Source organism: Eupeodes corollae, chromosome 1 (assembly GCF_945859685.1).
Source record: "Eupeodes corollae chromosome 1, idEupCoro1.1, whole genome shotgun sequence".
NCBI classification, from domain to species: domain Eukaryota; kingdom Metazoa; phylum Arthropoda; class Insecta; order Diptera; family Syrphidae; genus Eupeodes; species Eupeodes corollae.
In genome coordinates this window covers 183,873,056-183,893,429 of record NC_079147.1, presented here as the reverse complement: position 1 = coordinate 183,893,429, position 20,374 = coordinate 183,873,056, and the positions used below count along the sequence as shown (strand labels likewise).

At 29.5% G+C, this 20,374-nt stretch overlaps 1 protein-coding gene across 5 annotated transcripts in view; it reads right to left on the bottom strand.

The window, feature by feature from the left end:
• Nucleotides 1–20,374, bottom strand: part of LOC129940842 (sodium/potassium-transporting ATPase subunit beta-2) — a 74,169-nt gene that overhangs the window by 30,115 nt on the left and 23,680 nt on the right. For all 5 annotated transcript variants that reach the window (XM_056049342.1, XM_056049344.1, XM_056049343.1 and 2 more), the window contains exons 3-4: nucleotides 4,288–4,428; nucleotides 227–346 (exon numbers count right to left, since the gene is read on the bottom strand). In XM_056049342.1, the coding sequence (XP_055905317.1) occupies nucleotides 227–346; nucleotides 4,288–4,428 (261 nt within the window). The remainder of the gene's footprint in view (nucleotides 1–226; nucleotides 347–4,287; nucleotides 4,429–20,374) is intronic.

The window sequence follows — 20,374 nt, the reverse complement described above, 5'->3', positions numbered from 1 at the left end:
TTTGACAGATCTATCTAGATCAAAAATAAATTGATTTATTTCACCGATGGAAAATCCCATAACACTGCTTTCACTTGAGTGTTCATTGTATTTAACTGACATACAATTTTTTTCTTTAGTTTAAACGTCAAAAATGAGTCTATGACTCAAATTGAACTGAGCAATTAATTGACATTTGCCGTATGTTCCGCCATCTTAATTTTAGCACTTGCAGACATATACTAACCTTTTAAAAACATAGCATTGTAGTCAACCCAGTATTTGTAGTTATCCTCTTTCGATGCCTCATACCAGATCAAGGTACTTTCAACATTCTCCTCTGGGGGCATTGGTCGGAAACCAAGTCCTGAAAATAATAAGAAAAAGAAAAAGAATTGTAAACTGTGTTCTGCATAATTTTATATACTTTTAGATACAGAGACATCTTATTTTTATTAAAATTAAATTCTGCGTGAAAATAATTAATTTATCCAAATGCCACACCACTCCACACAACCAACTCAATTAAAATATCACACAGTTTAGGTTAACCATTATATTGACAAGACCTTTTATTACAAGTTATAAAAGAAGGCAGCCAGCGTAGCGCCAACAACATGGCCCTATATAGAATATATCCTCTAATTTAAAAAGAGTATTTTATTGTGGATTTTCGTGTTATAACAAAGTTAAATCCATCGAATCCAATTAGTTAATTAAATTATATCTGTTTCATACAAAAACTTTATTTCTTTCTTTTATTTGTGCTATTGAAATTTGAATTGGTCAAAAAAGGGAGTATATCACTATTCTCAGATATTGTATCCTTTTAAGGTTGATATTTTATTTCTTATGAATTTTTAGGCGTGGATGTAATGGTTTTAATTTTGTTCGGATTCCATTAGATAATGTAATATTAACATGGTTAGGGGTTAGGGCTTTTATTTATAGTTAAATTATAATAAATAGGGTTTTATGATTTTTAGACATAGCTTGGAACATCAACGCATTTTTTTTTGTGATCTGCATTCGTCGAAGTGCTCGACATAAAGCATATTACGTTTGTGTGAAGCTTGCCAGAAAAGTGAAGCCAATGCCAACGTTTGTTTGAATAGGTTTTTATTTCAAGCTCGCTTTAATTCTTTTAAACCCCTTAGGAAGTCGACATTAGTTTGATTTGTCGCAATCGCACTTAGTTCCTGGTTCTCAATTCAAATTTGCATTTGTTTGGCTGTACATAAAAATACTCTCATGAAAACGGAATATTTTGTCCTATTAAGCAGTGACATGGCTAAGTTCGTTTTTAATAAATTACAATTTTAATGAACTTATGATCCATATTGCGAAGACAATTTAGGATTCTAGTTTCAATTTGAGTTAATGTCAAGCTAAATCTACAAATTTGTTTTCATTATGGCGGTTAGATGGATATTTTGTGTTATAAATGTACCGCAGTTGTATGAAAAGGGAAAGATAATGTTTAACAAGTGAAGAAGCATTAGAAAAAAAAGAGATAGCTTTATGTCTTGGATTTGACTGGATAACCAATTGACACATAGAGAGACGGTACCTGGCCTGGCAGCTAGAGGGTGAACCTTCAATTGGGGATAGATTATTTTTCGATTTGACGTTTAATGTATTTCACATAATAGAAAAATTAGAAGTGACTCTAAATATTGGTTTTACCACATTTTTGTATCAACACGTATCAATATTATGATTTTAAAGGAATAATACTATTTGTTTATTCTAAATCAGATGGAAAATATATCATAAACATTATTGAAAACTAATTAATTTGTTACTGTAAATAAGAACAGAAGTAGAATTTTGAAGTTGAATATAAATGTTGGTACAATTGATAACTAATTATGTCTTTTACTGTTTGCTGCATTTTTTGAGATTTAATGTTTGATTATTGTTAACCAAACTAACGCAAAGCAAAAATTCTTCACATTTAAAAATTCTGTTGATAGCATCTTTAGAAGAAAAACGCTGAATTGTGTATATTATTGGTGTTATCGAATGTGTAATCTCCTATATGCCATAAGGTCTCTTAGCGGTCTAATTTTAGTAATCGATGGTCTCATGAGTTTTGCACGCTTACGCGATAAATATGCATTAACCGTGTTTTGTTGGAAAATCTATCAATAGTACAGTAAGATTTTAAGCAAATATCAAAAACAATATTTGCAATGTGAATATTACCGATAAAAGCTGAAGTAGAATCTTACTACGGATGGTTTTTCGACATTTATACGAGTCTCGAATTGATCTCATGTGATTTCGTTCTCAAATGTTAGTACGATCGATATTGTATTCGTACCTCGATGGCAGTGTTCGTTAAGTAGTTGTGCATTTGGAATCATGTGTTTTCCATTGGCGAAAAAAATCAATCTGTTACTGGTAGTATTATTTAGTTTTGTTAATGAAAATGGACTAACTGGTCTAACTGTTTTATTTTGCATGAGAAAACATAGAAAATATAATTAAGTTTTGCTATGTTTCCACCAAAGGTTTATCTCAGTTTAGATTAAATAAATATTTTTGGTGTTTCCACCGCACAAGAAGATTTAAAAATGATTAAGTTTGACATCACTTTCTAAAATGCAAATGGTGTTTCGATATTTCTTATGAAGTGCAAGTGAAATATTTTGATTCGTGTTAAACAATGAAGAACTGGATAGTTCAGCACAATATAAGAATATGCGACCTACTCCATGTGCACATTTTTTTTTTTTAATTTGATTAAAACAAAAATGTATTTTTTGTACACAAAAATGCAAATTAACAGACCGTAATGCATTATGTATCTGTAAAACCAAAAATAATGAATAATCTGCATAAATGCAAGCTTCAAGCTCGCTTCAACACCACATGTTAATGTAGTAGTCTACGAACAAACCCCCTTCTTGAAGTTTTTATTTTATGTCAAAGCTGCAATTGTTAAATGAACTTTTTTATGAATCTCACTTTTCAGAAGTTTTCTTACCATTTCTTCTTGAAAATTGTCAATTTTATTAGTTAGAAAACTTTCTTCTATTTGTATGTTTTTTTTTGAATTATTATTCCGACAGATCTTCTTTCAGTTGTACCAATTTTTAAATACAAAAATCTGGCTGCTGCCGATGCGTGCAATTTTGTAATCACACACAATGCATTCCAGTTGCAAGTTGACTTTCATATAATTTTGGTATTTTTAATTTATAAGGCCTTAAAAATAAGCTAAAGATGGAATTTATTTAATCGTTTTAAATCGATACCTTGGAGAATTTCAAACTTAAAAAATGAGAATAGGTTTGATGGTAAGCTATAATTAAGATATAGTTATCCTATTTTGCTTACTAATAACCAGCACATGTAATTATGATGGATCTCTAATCGTAGATTGAAGTTTGCTGTTACAAACCTTTTTGTTTTTATGTTAAAAAATAGCTTAAGTTTAAATTGTTATAAAGAAAATTTGTGTATTCACAATGTTGGTAGGAAAAATATTGTGTCTGTTTCGGTATGGACAGATTAAATATATTCAATAAAGAATGTTTATATTCAAAAGAAACCGTTTGAGAAGTTCAATGTCCAAAGTGGTTGGTTTAATGTGACCCGTTTGAACTCTTCAGAATTTCAAACGTGTACGTCATAAGAACTACACTATTAGAGGTCTATGCACTTTGTACGGACCTTGCAAGATTTGCAAAAGAAATGACATTATTAAAGTGTTCAAAGGAATCTAGCAGAGCTTTCTCCTACACTCTTACAATATCAAATTGACTTTGAAACTTAAATTCTATTACCATAAAAAATCATTTGTTTTAAATTATTAAGTTAAGAAGTAAAATCCCACAAAAATTACAATATCCTTTCAAGAAACCTTCCATTAATATTTCTTACATTTGCGGCCGGATAACTTTAGGAACTCGATCTTAAAAGTCTTAAATCGATTTGGAAGCAATTCCAAAGACTGCGAACTATGGCTGTCAAAATATCATCATTTTCTTACTAATTCCATCATTTTTTTTAGTAAAATTTAACAATTTCAATACGATTTTAAACCGTGTATCGTTTTCAGTAGAATTGAAGCGTTAAGTCATTAATTATGAAAAGAATAGCCCCTTCAAAAGTGACAGCTTTCAAAAAATAGTGAGATGTTCAAAATTAATTGATTTTACGCGAGTTTTTAAAATTAACCTTTTGTATTCTATTTTAACATTAGACTATAACTTATTTCAAAAATCCTTGAAAAAGCAAGATACACTATCATCATTATGTCAGAATTTATTTAAAAAAAAACGAATTTTCAAAACTTACCAGGGTTTGATCCTATCAATCCATTATCCAGCATCCATTTAGGCTTATCATCTTCCAATGTTTGATAAAAGATAGCTAACAGGCCGGCAAAGAAACCAGCTAACGCTGCATAGAAAATAATGTAGAATAATAAGATTTTTGCTGAAAGTAGAAAAACAAATTCAAAATAAAATGATTAGTCTCTATTTCATGAATTTAAATATACAAAAATTTAATTTATCACTGTCATTATTGGAAAAGGATTAAGAATATTGGAATATAGATTGGGAAAAGGATACAATTTATTAAATGGGGAAATGTACATAAAAATAATTGTATAGAATTGTGTCTTCAAATTAAAAACATATGTCCAAAAGACATTTAAGGCTAATTGAAATTCAAAATAAGCGAATGTCAGTCGTTTCGGACTTATCGGAGTAGAATAAGCAACCTTACATAACCCCACACAAAATAGTCCAGCGTTTTGGAAATAAATTTTCACGATTTGCAAACGTTGTTCAATATTAACAAACCAAACTGAGTATAAATCAAGTGACAGCTGTCAAAAATCCAACTCCGAAAAAAAGTATTGCCAGATCGAAAACCACACGTCTCTAAAAAAACACCCATTATATGTCATTAATTTAACATAACAAAATATCGAAGGATATAATTTGGAATACATACATATATCGGCATAAACATCTGAAAATCCTTCATGACGACGACGCGCCGATGATGAGGAGAGAATTACGATGATAATGTCCTTCGACATTTATAAAGGGATATTTTATTAAAATGAAATACGAGATAAGAGATTATTTTACATCTTCATTATCGTCAAGCTCTCGAATATAAGCCGGATACATGTTTGTGCAAATGTGTGTGTATTTTGTGTGAATATGTTCATCAGGACATGTTAAGCAAAAAAGGATTTATTTAAAATTTAATTTAAGTTGTTGTGGTCGTTCGACTGAAAGCGTAAGATAATAAGATAAATTCGTATCAAGAGTTGGTATACGAGAATGTTCAAGAGTTTCCTTTATTTTATTCTTTTTTGTTTTTTTTTTACAAAAATTTGTAAATTGATGATTATGTTTATTTTTACTATACAAAGCTGATGCTTGGCTTAATTTGTTGAGATATTTTAAGCACAAAAAGTTTCAATTAGTTCAACACATACATATTGGTTTTACATTCTTAATTCAATTTACAGATTATAGTCAAATTAAATTACATACATATATAATTATTTTAATCCTTATTTTGGATATAAACATATTTGAAAATAGATATTTTCAATTAATATTGATTTTGATTATTTTTACATTATAAACCTAAATTGATTTTTCGCCGAAAATGAAAGTCCTTTGAATTTATTTTGACAATACAATAATTAAAATAGCAAATCTACTGTTTTTGTGGCTTTTGTAATTCTTTTGATATTCCAATTAAAATTTAGGTATATAAAACGAAAGTCTTTTCTTATGACGAGATGGAATTAGTTAAGTTGATGAGTATTGTTTTAATCACATCAATTATATGAAGTATATATGTATGTACATACATAAATACATACAAATCTTTTTTTAAATTCTAAAAAATATTGTTTTTTTTTAGAATAGTTTTTTATAAAATGTCAATATCAAAATGTCAAGTTCAAAGATTGTTTCTACAAGCTTTTTACAGGAAATCGTTTCTTTTAAAATCATAAGTTATTTTAACAAAGAGATATATTTCACTTAAAATTTTGACTAAAAGTGAGGTTTATTTTTAAATCATACAGTCATTTTGACATTGACAGATGTTTTTCGCTCGAAATCTTATCGAAAGTCATATTTATTTTTAATTCATAAGTTATTTTGACATTGACAGACGTTTTTCGCTCGAAATCTTATCGAAATTCAGGTTTCTTTTTAAATTATAAGTTATTTTAACATTGACAGATGTTTTTCGCTCATAATCTGATCGAAAGTCAAGTTTCATTTTAAATCATAAGTTATTTTGACATTGACAGATATTTTTCGCTCGAAATCTTATCGAAAGCCAGGTTTATTTTTTAATCATAAGTTATTTTGACATTGACATGCTTTTTTCGCTCGAAATCTTATCGAAAGTCAGTTTTTTTTTAAATCATAAGTTATTTTGACATTGACAAATGTTTTTCGCTCAAAAGCTTATCGAAAGCCAGGTTTCTTTTTAAATCATAAGTTATTTTGACATTGACAGCAAGACTTATTAAGAAAACAGTACTCAACATTCACGACGATTGCGAATTATTCGGTCTACAAGGTCCAATTGCCTCAAACATTGAAGATAAAATACGATCATCCGCTTCGTTATAGCTTCATAGTTTGGGCCTTAAAAAAGCTTGAATTGAAAAATAATTTAAGGCAACAAAACCTCTTTTTTACTGACGAGGTGAAATTTTATCTCGTGAGCTAGGAAAAACTCGCAAGTTCTTGTGCAGAAGGAAACACATCAACAGAGAGTTAAAAACAAAACTAGGCACAACGCTTTGGTCAACGGTAGGAGTTAACCTTTTTTTTAGAATTAATATTGAGGACATGGATTGAACCAAATCATGTTATCAGCTTCTATAGCTATGTTAATTGGCCCCTTTAAAACTACGATTGTTTTTGGGGGGGGGGGGGGGGATCGTGCAATACCGACGTAATGCCAACATTGTGTACTAAGAGACCAGTTTAAGCTATCATTGAAATCAATGCTGAAAAATGCTTGAATAGATGTTTTGGTGTGTTTAATTGCTGAATTATTTTTCGCTTATAGTCTAATTTTTGAAATAAATAAAATTCATTCCTCCGAACAGCATTTGATTTTTTTTTTCAATGATCGCTGTTACCGACATTTCAAAGAAATTCCAATGATTGGTTTCAATGATAAAGCCAATGAAAGCTTGTACTAGCTCATAAAAGACAATATGATCTGAAAACATCAACAAGATGTACCAACTGCAAAGTCAGATGAGACAAGTTCTCGAACAATGCTACTTTTTGTGTGCAAGAAATAAGTTTCACAAATAATCTTTTATTTTTATTGTCAATTTTCTCATCAACGGCATTATCGAATTCGTTGGACCGAAAACGTTTTCAAATTAATAAACAAATTGTAACTAAGATATTCACAATCAATTTTATTTTCTAACTTAGGTTAGGTTAAAGTGGCTGTCCATGATGGAATCGGACACACTTAGGCCAATTTAATGGCCCATTGTGTTACCACATGAATCTTGAGGCTTCCTTCCAAGCTCAATATTGATATGATTTAGATCGTTTAGATTGTTAAAGAAGAATTCTACTAGGTAATTCTTGCGTTTTTGAGCTAGAGCAAGGCATGTACAGGGAAGTTGAAGGACTATTTTCTCCTCTTCCTCATCCATACAGCTCCTTCAAAAGTCATTTCAGAATACTCCTAGCCGAGTTCCTGGCAAGTTCATCTGCCTTACAGTTACATGGAATGTCTCTATGGTCCGGCACCCAGCAAAGGTGAATATTAAACTGTTGTGCCATCTCTATTAGAGAAGTCCGAGAGTTATGGTCTATTATGGAGTTTGTAGAGACAGAGTCTATCTTTCTATCTGAGAAAATACGGATATCAGATGTTGATATCAGGTTTTTGAACTCAATCTTTTATTTGAAGACCTATATTATAAAAGCTTTGCACGAATCTGCGAAAACAGTTTGACAATGTTCTCTTAGCAAGCTCAAACTTTCTTGTATCACAAAAATACAACTTTTCTTTGTTAGCAAGTGCAAATACTTCCTTGTTTTGTTCTATAGGTTCGAGCATATAAACAAAGTAAAATAAATAGAAATATATATATATATATAACTAAGTTTATATGTCTTCTTATTTGTTGTTACTTAACCAAAAGTCCTCACTGTTTTTTGTTTGTTTTCTCTAAAGATTTCCTTCGAAAATTTGTTTTTCGTCTTCAATTCCATTTTCTTGTACACACATGTTATAAGGTTGAGGAGGTTAAGTACAAGCCAATATCTGAATAGTTTTCTTTAGAAAACTATGTACATATAAAACGTTGTTGGATACCGAATGTGCCCCCTCTTTTTTTACCATACGATACTCAAACTTCTTCTCAAATTGAAAGAATTTTATCGATTGAACAGACAAGGCGTCTTTAATCGACAAAAGTGGTTTTTCAATCTAAAATACATATGTTTTTTCGATATACATATGTATATTCATCGATTTTGATATAGAAACAACACATTGTGCATGATATTTTGTGTCCTTGGTTGAAAGAGAGAAATTTGAGATTGTTTTTGTTTTTAAAGAAACTAAAATCCAAAACTTTTAGCTCTTTAGCACGTTCCTCAACACACAAAAACTTAAGTGATTTCACCTAAATTTTCAACTCCTAGATAAAACTATGATTGAAAACAAAATATAAAAACAAAAATATTCCACATACGCCAGAGTGTACCATAAGGAGAATAAAATTCGCAAAATATTAATAATTTGTTTTTTCCAATTAAAATTAATCTATGTATTTACATTTTTTGTATTTTAACTGAAAATAGAAATTCGATTCCCACTGCGAATATAACATTTATGTTCTTTTTTGTCGACAAATTCTTTTAGCCTTTTTATGTATAAAGTAAACTTTTTTATTTGATATCAATTGCATTTTCAACAGAACTATTTCTCTCTCTTTCTCTGTTTCTATATTATCTTCATCTTTTAGAAAATCTCTTTTTTTTTTTTTTAATATTGTGGATGCTTTTACTTCAAACCAGCATCAGCATGAAACCACAAGTATAGAAAGTTTTGCCTTCACTCTCAAAAAACTTCTAATCTATTTCCGTAATTGAACCGAAAATCTAATACCCACCTCTCTACATACTTTTTCCACACTGAATAAGATTAATATATGTGTTTTCTTTACTGATAGTTTCGTCCTTGTGGTTGAATAGTGGTTATTGGATATCGAATTCGTTGGAACTATCCTCATCATCATCATCATTATAGATAAATAGTTTATAAACTCAAGAAGCATTAGTAATAAATTCCGATATCACATTATTTCTGCAAGATGTGAAAAATATCCAACATATACAATTAACTCGTTTCGTATCCTTATCCTTAAATTGACAAATCTGTTTAGTTCTGGGAGATTTCAAAATTACAGTTCAGTGGTTTTGAATACTTATGTACGATTTGTATCTTCCCATAAGGATCAGAAATAATTTTGATTGATTTCAGGTGGTAGCTCTAAGTTTTTTTTTTTTTCTGGGGATATTCATAACGTTTCTAATCTTGTATCTTGCCCTTACCCAACATTTTGACTGAATTACATTATCTAGCCCGCAGAAATTTCTAGAGAAGCAATTTTCCATAATAGATGAAAGGGATTTTTTCATATGAAAAGAAATTTCCTGATAAGAGACAAACATAAATAAATTGCCTTAGTAAATGGGATTGTGTCACTCAAGATATTTGCAAACGAAATGCAATTTTCTTGTGTGCGAGTTTTTGAGCATTTTTGAAAGTGGATCTCTTTACGACTGGTTTCAGAAGACTTATAGATGACAAAAGGGTGGTTTAGATAGTATGGATAGGATATGTATGCTAAAAGGAAATTGCACAAAGATAAAAGAAATTTTTTTGAGTTCATAACTCCGCTGCAAGTAGATGGAAAATTAATATTATTACGATGTAAATATAATGCTTTTTGAAGTTTGAAGATTTTATTTGTTAACATTTGGTTTGACACTTGAAAGTCTGACATTTGTGTAAATGGATCGCTTAACTAAAATTGTCTTTAGCGACGAAGCACATTTGTCACTCGGTAGGTATGTTATTAAACAAAATTGTGGTATTTGGGATTCTAAGAATCCTCAATTAATTGATGAGAGACCAATACATTCTCAAAATGTCATTATTTTGTACGCTCTTTAGTCCGGAGGTGCGGTTGGTCTTTACTTCTCCAAAATCGACGATGGAACGACTGTCACCGTCCATTCGGAGTGTTATGGTCATATGATAACCGCCTTTTTATGCCTGCTATTGAAGAATACGACTCAGAGAGTATGTGGTTTCAACAAGACGGTGCCACATGCTACACAACTCTAGCGAATATGGCTTGCAATTGCAATAGACATTTCTCATACAAGTAATTTCTCGTCGGGTCGGCGATATCAACTGGCCACCAAGATCATGCGATTTGACAGAGATGGACTATTTTTTGCGTTGCCACGTTTAAGACGGTTTGTATGCAGATAAACCTTTAACTGTTGAGCACTTAAAAAGCAACAATCGTCAAATTGCGGCTGAGATACCGCCCAATAGGTGTCAAAAAGTGGTCAAAAGAATGGGATTTTACAATAACCTACTCAAGGTGAATACCGAATTAATTATTGAGTAACTTCAGTACGAGTAAATCCTGAAATTTAAAATCTCAATACGTTTTTCAACCTACCGAAAAACTGCGTCGTAATGGGTGTTTTTTTTAAGCTTCATTAGAAGTTACGACTTTTGACTATGGTTTGATTGTTTAAAATGCCACTCTGTGTTGATATAAGTGTTTATTGAAGTCTCTCAATTCATCATAATTCGATTATTGCCTTATTTAATGTGGAAGTTTATTTCTCGTTAAATGGCTTATTCAATAAACAACATATGCAACCTTTTCGGCAATTCTTATTGTAAATCCCTGCTTCGAATTGAATTGACTTGAATTACCTTACACAATATAAAAGTTTGACGATTGTCACATCAGAGTATCAAAAATGTAACAATCACTTATAACCTAAGCTAATTCCATTCAGTCCATTTCAGTTTGTTTCAATTTGTCTCTCATTAAAACCGTTTTATCTGACTTTTCTGTATATAAGCCTCTTTTGAAACCTTTTTTTTAACCTTCATCTGCTTGAAATTTTTACAACGTATTCAAAAATTATTAATTTTGTCCTCGAGTAAACATTTTCTTTTTCCTCTGTCATCATTATCATTTTCTTGATTTTCAAGCAGACCTCATCATTATTTATATTTCGTCGTCGTCATGCTTCGTTGTACGAAAATAATGGACAAGGATTAAAATAATAACTTTATTTAATTACAACCCTTCACTGCAATGTGGAAAGATATAAGAACCTAGCTTTAAATACAAATACACATATACATACTTTGTATAATCGCAAATAAATATGTATAAAGCATTTAAACTTCCCCCCTTTTGGTAAAGCCTTTCTTTTTCAGTATTTTTTTTTCGGAATATAAGGGTTTTTGCAATTATTTCATATTCTTTACTAGGTATGTCCTTTTTTTTAATTAAAATGTCAAACAACAACCCGCTTATAAGAATAAATAAAATAAATAAAAAACAACATAACATGAGACAGAAGACATCCGTTGAAAAAATGTTTCTTTGAGGATTTTTATGAATTTTATTTTGGTGTTGATTTTTTTAAAAACATTTTATTTATAAATATGGACATTTCTACACAAATTTTGTTAACTATAGTTAAGTTATTACACTTAGATTTATGAACTATAAACTATAAAAAAATGGTTGTACAATTTAAAAAAAAACACGATTTCTCTAAGGATATTGTGAAAAATTGCAATATTTTGTTTTATAGTTCCGATTTTAATAAATTTCTAAAACAAGGATAATTGTTTAGATAAAATGTTGTTAATGGTCAACTGAAAAGTAAGCTGAATTAAAGAGTTTAACGTAAGAAGCTTAATGAAGAACTCTTCAGTATATTGAAAATATTGGGGCCTATTGTTAAGGGCTTAATATATTTCACTAAGTAGCAACTTTTAAACCTTTCCTTTCTTGTTTTGGTAACTATAGAGTGCTAATTCCCTTTTATTAAAAAATCTTAAACGGACCCGTACATTGAAATTTTCTAGAGTGGATTAGACCACTCCTTCCACTTCTCCTAAATAAATGTACAAAAATTGCATAAAACCTTGTGTTCCATTTGGCTTGTTTGCCAAAATCAGCCTGAGCACAAAATTTCAAAATCACCGTCTTCAAAAAAAAAACATTTCTCTGTTTAAAACAAAACAATTGTAGCTCAAAAATTGTAAAAAAAACACACAAATCAATTATTTTAAGTAAAATTGTCAAAAATGATAGATTAGCTTTAAAGTTTTTACTTGCTAATTTGATATAAAAGTAATAAGTAATAAAGTAATAGCTTTAAATTAGGGCAAAAGCTAGTTAACCAGAGTTAGTGAAACATTTCGATAAATTATCAAACACAATTAATAAAAACTGGTTCTTAGAAGTAAACTTTAATTCTTCCTCAAATCCGTCGTAACTGTATTGCAACACTTTATAAGGAACTTTTCCTAATTGAATAGGTGCCTAATGATATGCTGCTAATTAGTGGTTTTAAAACAAGAATAAATTAAATATTTAACTATAAGTGTTACCGGCGTATCTGCTCTAATGTTCTGGGACCCAAATATTAAACTTTGGTATAAAGTAGCTTAAAACACTCTCCAGCCTCGTATCTACTTCTACACAAACAAATTATTTCAAAATATTTCTCCGTTGCGATGTGAATGACGGACAAACAAACAAATGAACTTACATTTCCATTTATAATAGTGCAGAATAATAATTCTGAATTATTGTTATAAGTATTAAATAAAAAGTTAATTTTTTTAAGGTTTGAAGTTAATATTTTTAGTTAATTTTGAAGCAATACTGAGTATTCAAAAACTAACCCTTAACAAAACCTTCGCAGAGCATTCATGATTCTATTAAAAAATTCAACTTAACATTAAAAACCAAAGACTTCCTAACTAATATATTTAAATGTGCTAAGCCTTCTTCTCTTAATAAAATCCGTATTAAACAGCCCTACGTTCAGTGTATAAAGGTTTGAAGTTAATATTTGTATTTAATTTTAAATAAATAATAAAAAATTCAACTTAACATTAAAAACTAAAGACTTCTGAATAATTATATTTAAATGTGCTAAGCCTTCTTCTCTTAATAAAATCCGTATTAAACAGCCCTGGTTCAGTGTATAAAGGTTTAAAGTTAATATTTTCAGTTAATTTTGAAGCAATACTGAATATTCAAAATCTTAGCAGAACATCCTAGATTCTATTAAAAAATCAACTTAACATTAAAAACTTAAGACTTACGAATTATTACATTTAAATGTGCTAAGGTCTCTTCCAATAAAATCCGTATCAAACAGCTCTGGTTCAGTGTATTAAGGTTTAACATTAATATTTTCACTTAATTTTGAAGCAATACTGAATATTCAAAATCTTAGCAGAACATCCTAGATTCTATTAAAAAATCAACTTAACATTAAAAACTTAAGACTTACGAATTATTACATTTAAATGTGCTAAGGTCTCTTCCAATAAAATCCGTATCAAACAGCTCTGGTTCAGTGTATTAAGGTTTAAAATTAATATTTTCACTTAATTTTGAAGCAATACTGAATATTTAAAACCTTAGCAGAACATCCTAGATTCTATTAAAAAATTCAACTTAACTTTAAAAACTAAAGGTTTCCGAATTATTACATTTAAATGTGCTAAAGTTTCTTCCAATAAAATAGGTATCAAACAGCCTTAGGTTCAGTGTATGTGAAGGTTAGAAGAAAATATTTGTATTTAATTTTGAAGCAATTCTGAGTATTCAAAATCTTCGCAGAACATCCTAGATTCTATTAGAAAAATAATCTTAACATTAAAAACTAAAGGCTTTCGAATTTTTATATTTAAAAGTACTAAGCCCTCTTCCAATAAAATCCGTATCAAAAAGCTCTATTATTGTGAAAATTTAGTTTCAGAAAGAAACTAATAACTAATGAAAATCCTCATTTCACATCTTTCATAGCTAAAAAATTCAACACCCAATTCCATTAATTTTCCTTTTTTTGCTGGAAAAGAAAACCCTTAGTAGGTATTTAGCTACCAATCATGAAATATTCAAGTCATTAAGCAATAAATCAAACATTTCCTTTTTGTATCTCGCTCTGTCTATCTTTTTTTAGTTTTCTTTCTCTATCTATTTCTATCTCTCTCTCTTTATTTCTCTATCTCTCTCAACAAAAATCTGAATCAAATCAGAAAAGTGATTACATAACAGGTCATCTTTTCAAGTATAGCAGTAAATTTCTAATAGAATAAAGAAAATAAGGTAAATTTATCCACTCATCATTTTCTCTCTTTTCCAAGGACTAAGGACTAAGATTACAGGTAGCGAGGATACGGGAGTATATGTAATTAATTTTCCTAAAAAACTCTAAAATTGACTTAATTTTGTCATTTTCTTGTCTGTCGTTTCCATATAAACCTTCATTTAAGTCTCACAACAACAAAAAAAGATATGGAAAAATATAAATTGTGTGAAAAAGGATAAAAATAGATGTGTATATGTAGTGGTAGGTACCCATATATGTAGGTATACATAACTGATGCCTTATTCATCTTCATGTTTTATAAGTATTCATCCATCAAAAACTACTACCACTAAAAAAAGAAAAAATAATAACACCATAAAACCACAAGAATAAAAGAAAAAAAGAAAAGAAAATTGATGTCAGTGATATAAAAAGAAAAGAAACACAAAATAAATGAAATGTCCTCCTGGATGAAAACAATAAACCCAAACGATTATAAAATTATATTTGAGTGTGAGTGTGTATGTGTACAATGTGGTGACGACACGGCGATACACACTACATAGACAACCCTAGAGAAAAAAAAAACAAAAGAATACACCTCAAGCCTGTGAACTTTGACATTTTGCACTTTTGTTTCTATACAACGACCGAACAACGGAAAACGGGAAATATAGGAAGAGAACAAGGACGACAAAAATAACAAAAACAACAAGAGACAATAAACGAAGAAAAAGCTACTGTCACTGACAGTCAAACTGTCACCTACATTTTACTCATATATGTGTATCTATGTAGGTATAAAGGTAAATTTGTTGCACAACTACAACTGCAAAAAATGCTGCTGGTTTTGTATGTACATTTATTTGAAGATAAATGTAAAAGTGCGCAGGAGCTCTCGACATGGCCCAATTTCTGCCTTCCGTTTTATTTCTTTCTTTCTTTTTTTGTTGTTGTAAAGAGGGTTGAAAATCGTCTCTTTTCTTTCTTTAACTTTATTTCACTACCTATACATTTTGTAGGTATTAAGTCAAAGATTTAAAGTCGCACAGGTAACTTACCTACAGTGGGGTAGAATAACCTCATTTAATCAAGAACACATTTATGAAGGTATGTATGAAGTTTTTAGAGTGAGCAGATAAGTGGCAGTAAAATATAAAATAAGGACAACAAAAAACACCTTGTTAAAGTTTACACAGAGGAAGACTGCGACTTCAATTTGGCGAAATAAAATTTATGAAAATGTTCAGTTAAAAGTTGAAAATCCTACAACATACATAAAAAAAATAAAAATGGCGCATCCTCCCTCGTTCCTTTTGGGAAAACTTAGATGAGAACAAAAATCTGTTAGCTAAAAATATTCACCTTGAAAGGTTGAATATCACATTAGATTGTCCGAAAAAATTGAGGGTTTGAGATGATAGAGAGCTCTACGAGCGCAAGAGTGGAAAAGTAGAAGATATCGAATTTTCTGGTTTTAAGTTGAAATTGTGATTTTTTTGTTTTAACTCTGACTCGAAGTTAATACCCTCGAAAAACGATCTGAAGAAATTCTTAGAGTCAGTACTGTAATTATGCAAGAATCATTTCTGTAAAATGAAAATGACAGTATTTAGAATTCAATCTATGACTATTTAACACAATTGAGCAATACGACTTAATAATAAAGTTAATAATTACAGAAAGAAGTGTTTAATGTTGTCGTAAATGTGCTCAACAAAATTGCAACAATTTCACAGCAGATGTTCTGCACTTTCTAATTTGATTCTCAAGATTTTGAAAATTTCACGATGTTATCATACAAAACGTTCGTTTTTCAAAAATTCGTACCTGCATTTTTTCACTGGTTGCATCATCTTTGAAGAACAAGGTGAAACAACTTCAAATCATAAAAGGTCCATCGTGTAAACCTTGTACTAAAAGTTTCTTCTTGCACAAGTACAAATTGTTCTTGACTTGGTGTCTCTATTTATTAGAAAGCAGTGAGAAAATGTAATTTGTGAAAAATACTTGATTATAAAATGTGCCAATTTTTGTGTTTTTCTCAGTGATAAGTGTTTTTCCCTTCACAAAAGATCATCTCATTTTAGTGTTTTGTCAGAACAACTCTTTTAAATTGCTAAAGCCTTGATCTAAAACAATATTTCTTATAAGTTAAAATAAGTCGGAAGCCATAATCTCAAATTTTTTGAACATTCGTTTCGAAAATCAATTTTTACGAACTTTTGTTTAATTTTCCTTTAAGTTTCTATTTTTTTTGTCAAAAAAAACTGTCAATTCGATTTTTCTTAAAATTTGTCTGAATGTTGAAAACAATATTTCTTAAACGATAAAATTAGTTGAAAGCCATAATGTTAAATTTTTTGAAGAGTCGAAAATCAATTTTTACCAACTTTTATTACTTTTTTTGTTTATGTTTTTATTTTTTGTAAAAAAAACTGTCAATTCGATTTTTCTCAAATTTATCCGAGTGTTGAAAACAATATTTCTTATAAGTAAAATTAATTGGATGCCATAATCTTAAAATTTTTGAAAAGATATTTGAGTCGAAAATTTTTGTTTGGTTTTTATTTTTTATAAGAAAAACTGTCAATTTGATTTTTCTCAAAATTTTACCAGATGTTAAATACGTTATTTTTCGTTGCACAAAATTGTTTTGGAGATAAAATCATTTTTATTCGTAAAATTTTTGAAGTGACAATTTTTTTCAATTTTTTCGATTTATAAAAAAACATTAATTGGATTTCGTTCCAAAATGGTCTATTATCGCGTTACAATTTATATTATAAAATTTAATTCAAGTCTCTTGCGTTTTCGGTTCGTGAGATATTTGTGGTTAACCAACATTTTCACTTTTTTTTAAACTGCTATGGTAAAAAAACCACCAACGCAATTTTCTTGAAAGCCCTTTCTGCATTATTATCTGTATAACACAATTTATTTGAAGCCGATATCTTAACTGGTTCTTGACTGGTATAGACGTTCGATCGCACAGACTTCTTTCTAAAAATTTTTTATTTCGACTCTAGGGACCTTCAAACGTCGAGAAATGACAAAATTTTCAATTTGACAAATCGGACCCATTACAATAACTTCCTATGGGAAGTTAGCAAAGATTTGAGCAACTTTGTTCTTTGAAATTGCAAATATTGAAGAAAATAAGAAATAACACAGAAACATTTTGGATCGGTTCATCAGCTAAGTCATCCAGAAAAAAAACATAAGAAGTTAAATAACTCGGCTCACGAAAGAGGCATAGTCATGTAAAAGAATGCCTTAAATACCAGATGAAAAAATTACCAAAAAGTTTATGACAAGCTTTGTAGGTTTGACACGAAATCAAAGTTTAAACTTACATTTATGTACAAGATTTTCAAAATGTAAGCCTTAATTTGATTATTTTGAAATATAGAAACGTCAAATCCGTGACTTCAAAGATATTTCGGCATCGTTCTGAATTGTTTTTTTGCAGATTACTAAAATCTTTAAGTTGCAGTCACGCTAATAATTATATAATAATTTAGTATAAAATATTAAATATTATATAATAATTTAGTTCTCTTTTTTATAAAATGTCGCTTACGATAAAATGGCGGAATAGGCTCGAATTGTAGTTTTGATGTATTTTGACGTTTTTATATTTTAAAAGTCTTTAAGTCAGAGATAGCTCTTTTCAATGTTATAATTTATGTTTGGAATGATACACTTTTGACGTTTAAATGAAATTTAATTGGCCATGTTTATTTTTCTAAGATTAAGAACTTTTTCAAAAGAATTGATAGTGCTGGAGATTCTTTCTTACCTAAAAATATCAAATAAGCTTTGCGTTTCTGTTCATCCTTATGGACTTGGGCGGTAGAGAATTTTTGAGAAATTGAGTTCTGTTCTCAAATTCTTTTAAAGCAAAAGTGAGAATTTTGCATGAAAAATTGGAATACTTAAATCTTTGAGATCTTATAATTATAAACTGGCCCAAATGTAAACAAGTCAAAACGAGATTAAAAAAAAATGTCAATTTGGTTGTAAGCTCCATTGAAAATAAAGCAAATGTCGTTTTCGACATCAATAATTAGACAGTTAAGTATCCATAAGCCTAAGGCATAGTAATTTTTACAGAGGTTTTTTAGGGTGGACTTTAAATCAAAAAAATAATATTAGATGGACTTATGACCTTTGAAATATTTTTAAAAAGGACCATATTAATTTAATTATTTACTTATTTAAATCTCATCCAGGCATAATACAAGTCTATAAATTTAAACTGTAGGCTGAAAATTTAAGCTTGCTCAACCTTTATCGCCTGCTTTTAATAAATATAAGACCTCTTATCCAACTCATAAGTGTTAAAATTTGCAAGTGTTTTTTAATTGATGACAGTAACTGTCCTTACTGTTATTGTACTTTAAGCTATGTAAACGAACCTTATTACTACTTAACCACACCCATCTACCTTAAGAGCATTAACTTTTTGAACAAGCTACTCGTACATAGAAAGGTAGTTACTTGGTTCATACTTGATAGGTGACAAAACGTCCTTTTAAGGTGCTTGCATGTTGATGAAAGTGTTAAGATAGCAAAAAGGACGAATTTTGAAAAGAAGAATTTGAATACCTAAGCAAAAAATAATCTTGTTTAAATTTAAACCAAACCCATCTTCAAAAAGGAAAAGCATTAAAAAAAATAAAACCTTTATTTTAAAGTATACACAAAACCAAAACAACAAAAACAAAATTGTTAAATTGAAAATGTACGCTTGATTTCATTTTGAATTTATCTGTCAATTCAACTCGAACGTGAATCGACAGTAAAATAAGATAACACAAAATTACATAAGCCAGAGCAGAACATTATGATGTACCCAATACATACCTCCAAACCTCCTAGAGTAGACTATTTTCTTATTTTATATGTACATTGTTAGTTTTTTAGTCAAACAAAGGTCTAATGTATAGGTATATACAAAAACACGTACTAAATGTATACCATGACATCGACATGATACACAAAGTGTATAGAGTCCTTGTAAAGCGTTGAGAATGAGTGGGAACATGTTTTTATTTATCAGAGTAGCAGAGTCTACATTTCTAGGATGTGAAAAAACTTTATAGCAACTAAATATTCGCATATACTAACATCAAACATTCGTTCTTATGCTTTCGCAAATCAGTGAAGCTTTTGAAAAAATGGTGCCCGAGTACAATTACATTTAGTCTGGGAAATATAGGAACCTTTAGACGACATTTTTTTTACCCACATGTGCATACATTGACACGATACAAGACACCGTTGTTTACAATTCTGTGACTCTAACCCCGATTCGTTATTTTTTCATAACTTTAGGGTTTGAAAAAAATCTAAATAAAACATAAATAATTTACCAGCATTTTAGAACTTACTTCAACTCTAAATATCACACAATGAGAAGCCGACCTGATTTGGGGGTTAAAAGTAAAAATAATTGGCGCCCTGAAAGTGTCCCTCATATGCTCATAATCCAGCCATGCTAACGAAAATTGTTGTTCTTTGAAGCACACACAAAAAGCACTCACATTTTATCTCTATTGAAAAATATGGAGTAGTACTTTTTGGAAAAGAAAAGGAGTCGATTTTTGTATATGTAGTTTTTGTTGTTGTTTATTTTTTTAGTAAGTTATTTTACGTGCTACGGTGATTTTTTCAATAAGCTCTATTCCTTCCTTGCAGAGTAGGTCAATTTATAAGAAGAGAATTTATATCAAACTTAAAACAATATGAAAAATAAAAATAAAACTTTTTTATTGATAGCTTCACTTCACATCCATCCCACACAGGAAAATATATAAATTTGGTTTTGCAGCAGATTGTTGCAGAGTTATAATAAGTTTTGCAAAAATTCAAAAACTTTGTTCACTGTCATGCAGCTTGAAAAGAAAATATAAAACTAAACAATAAAATTAGTTTTTTTTTTTTTTGAAACTTTGAAGATG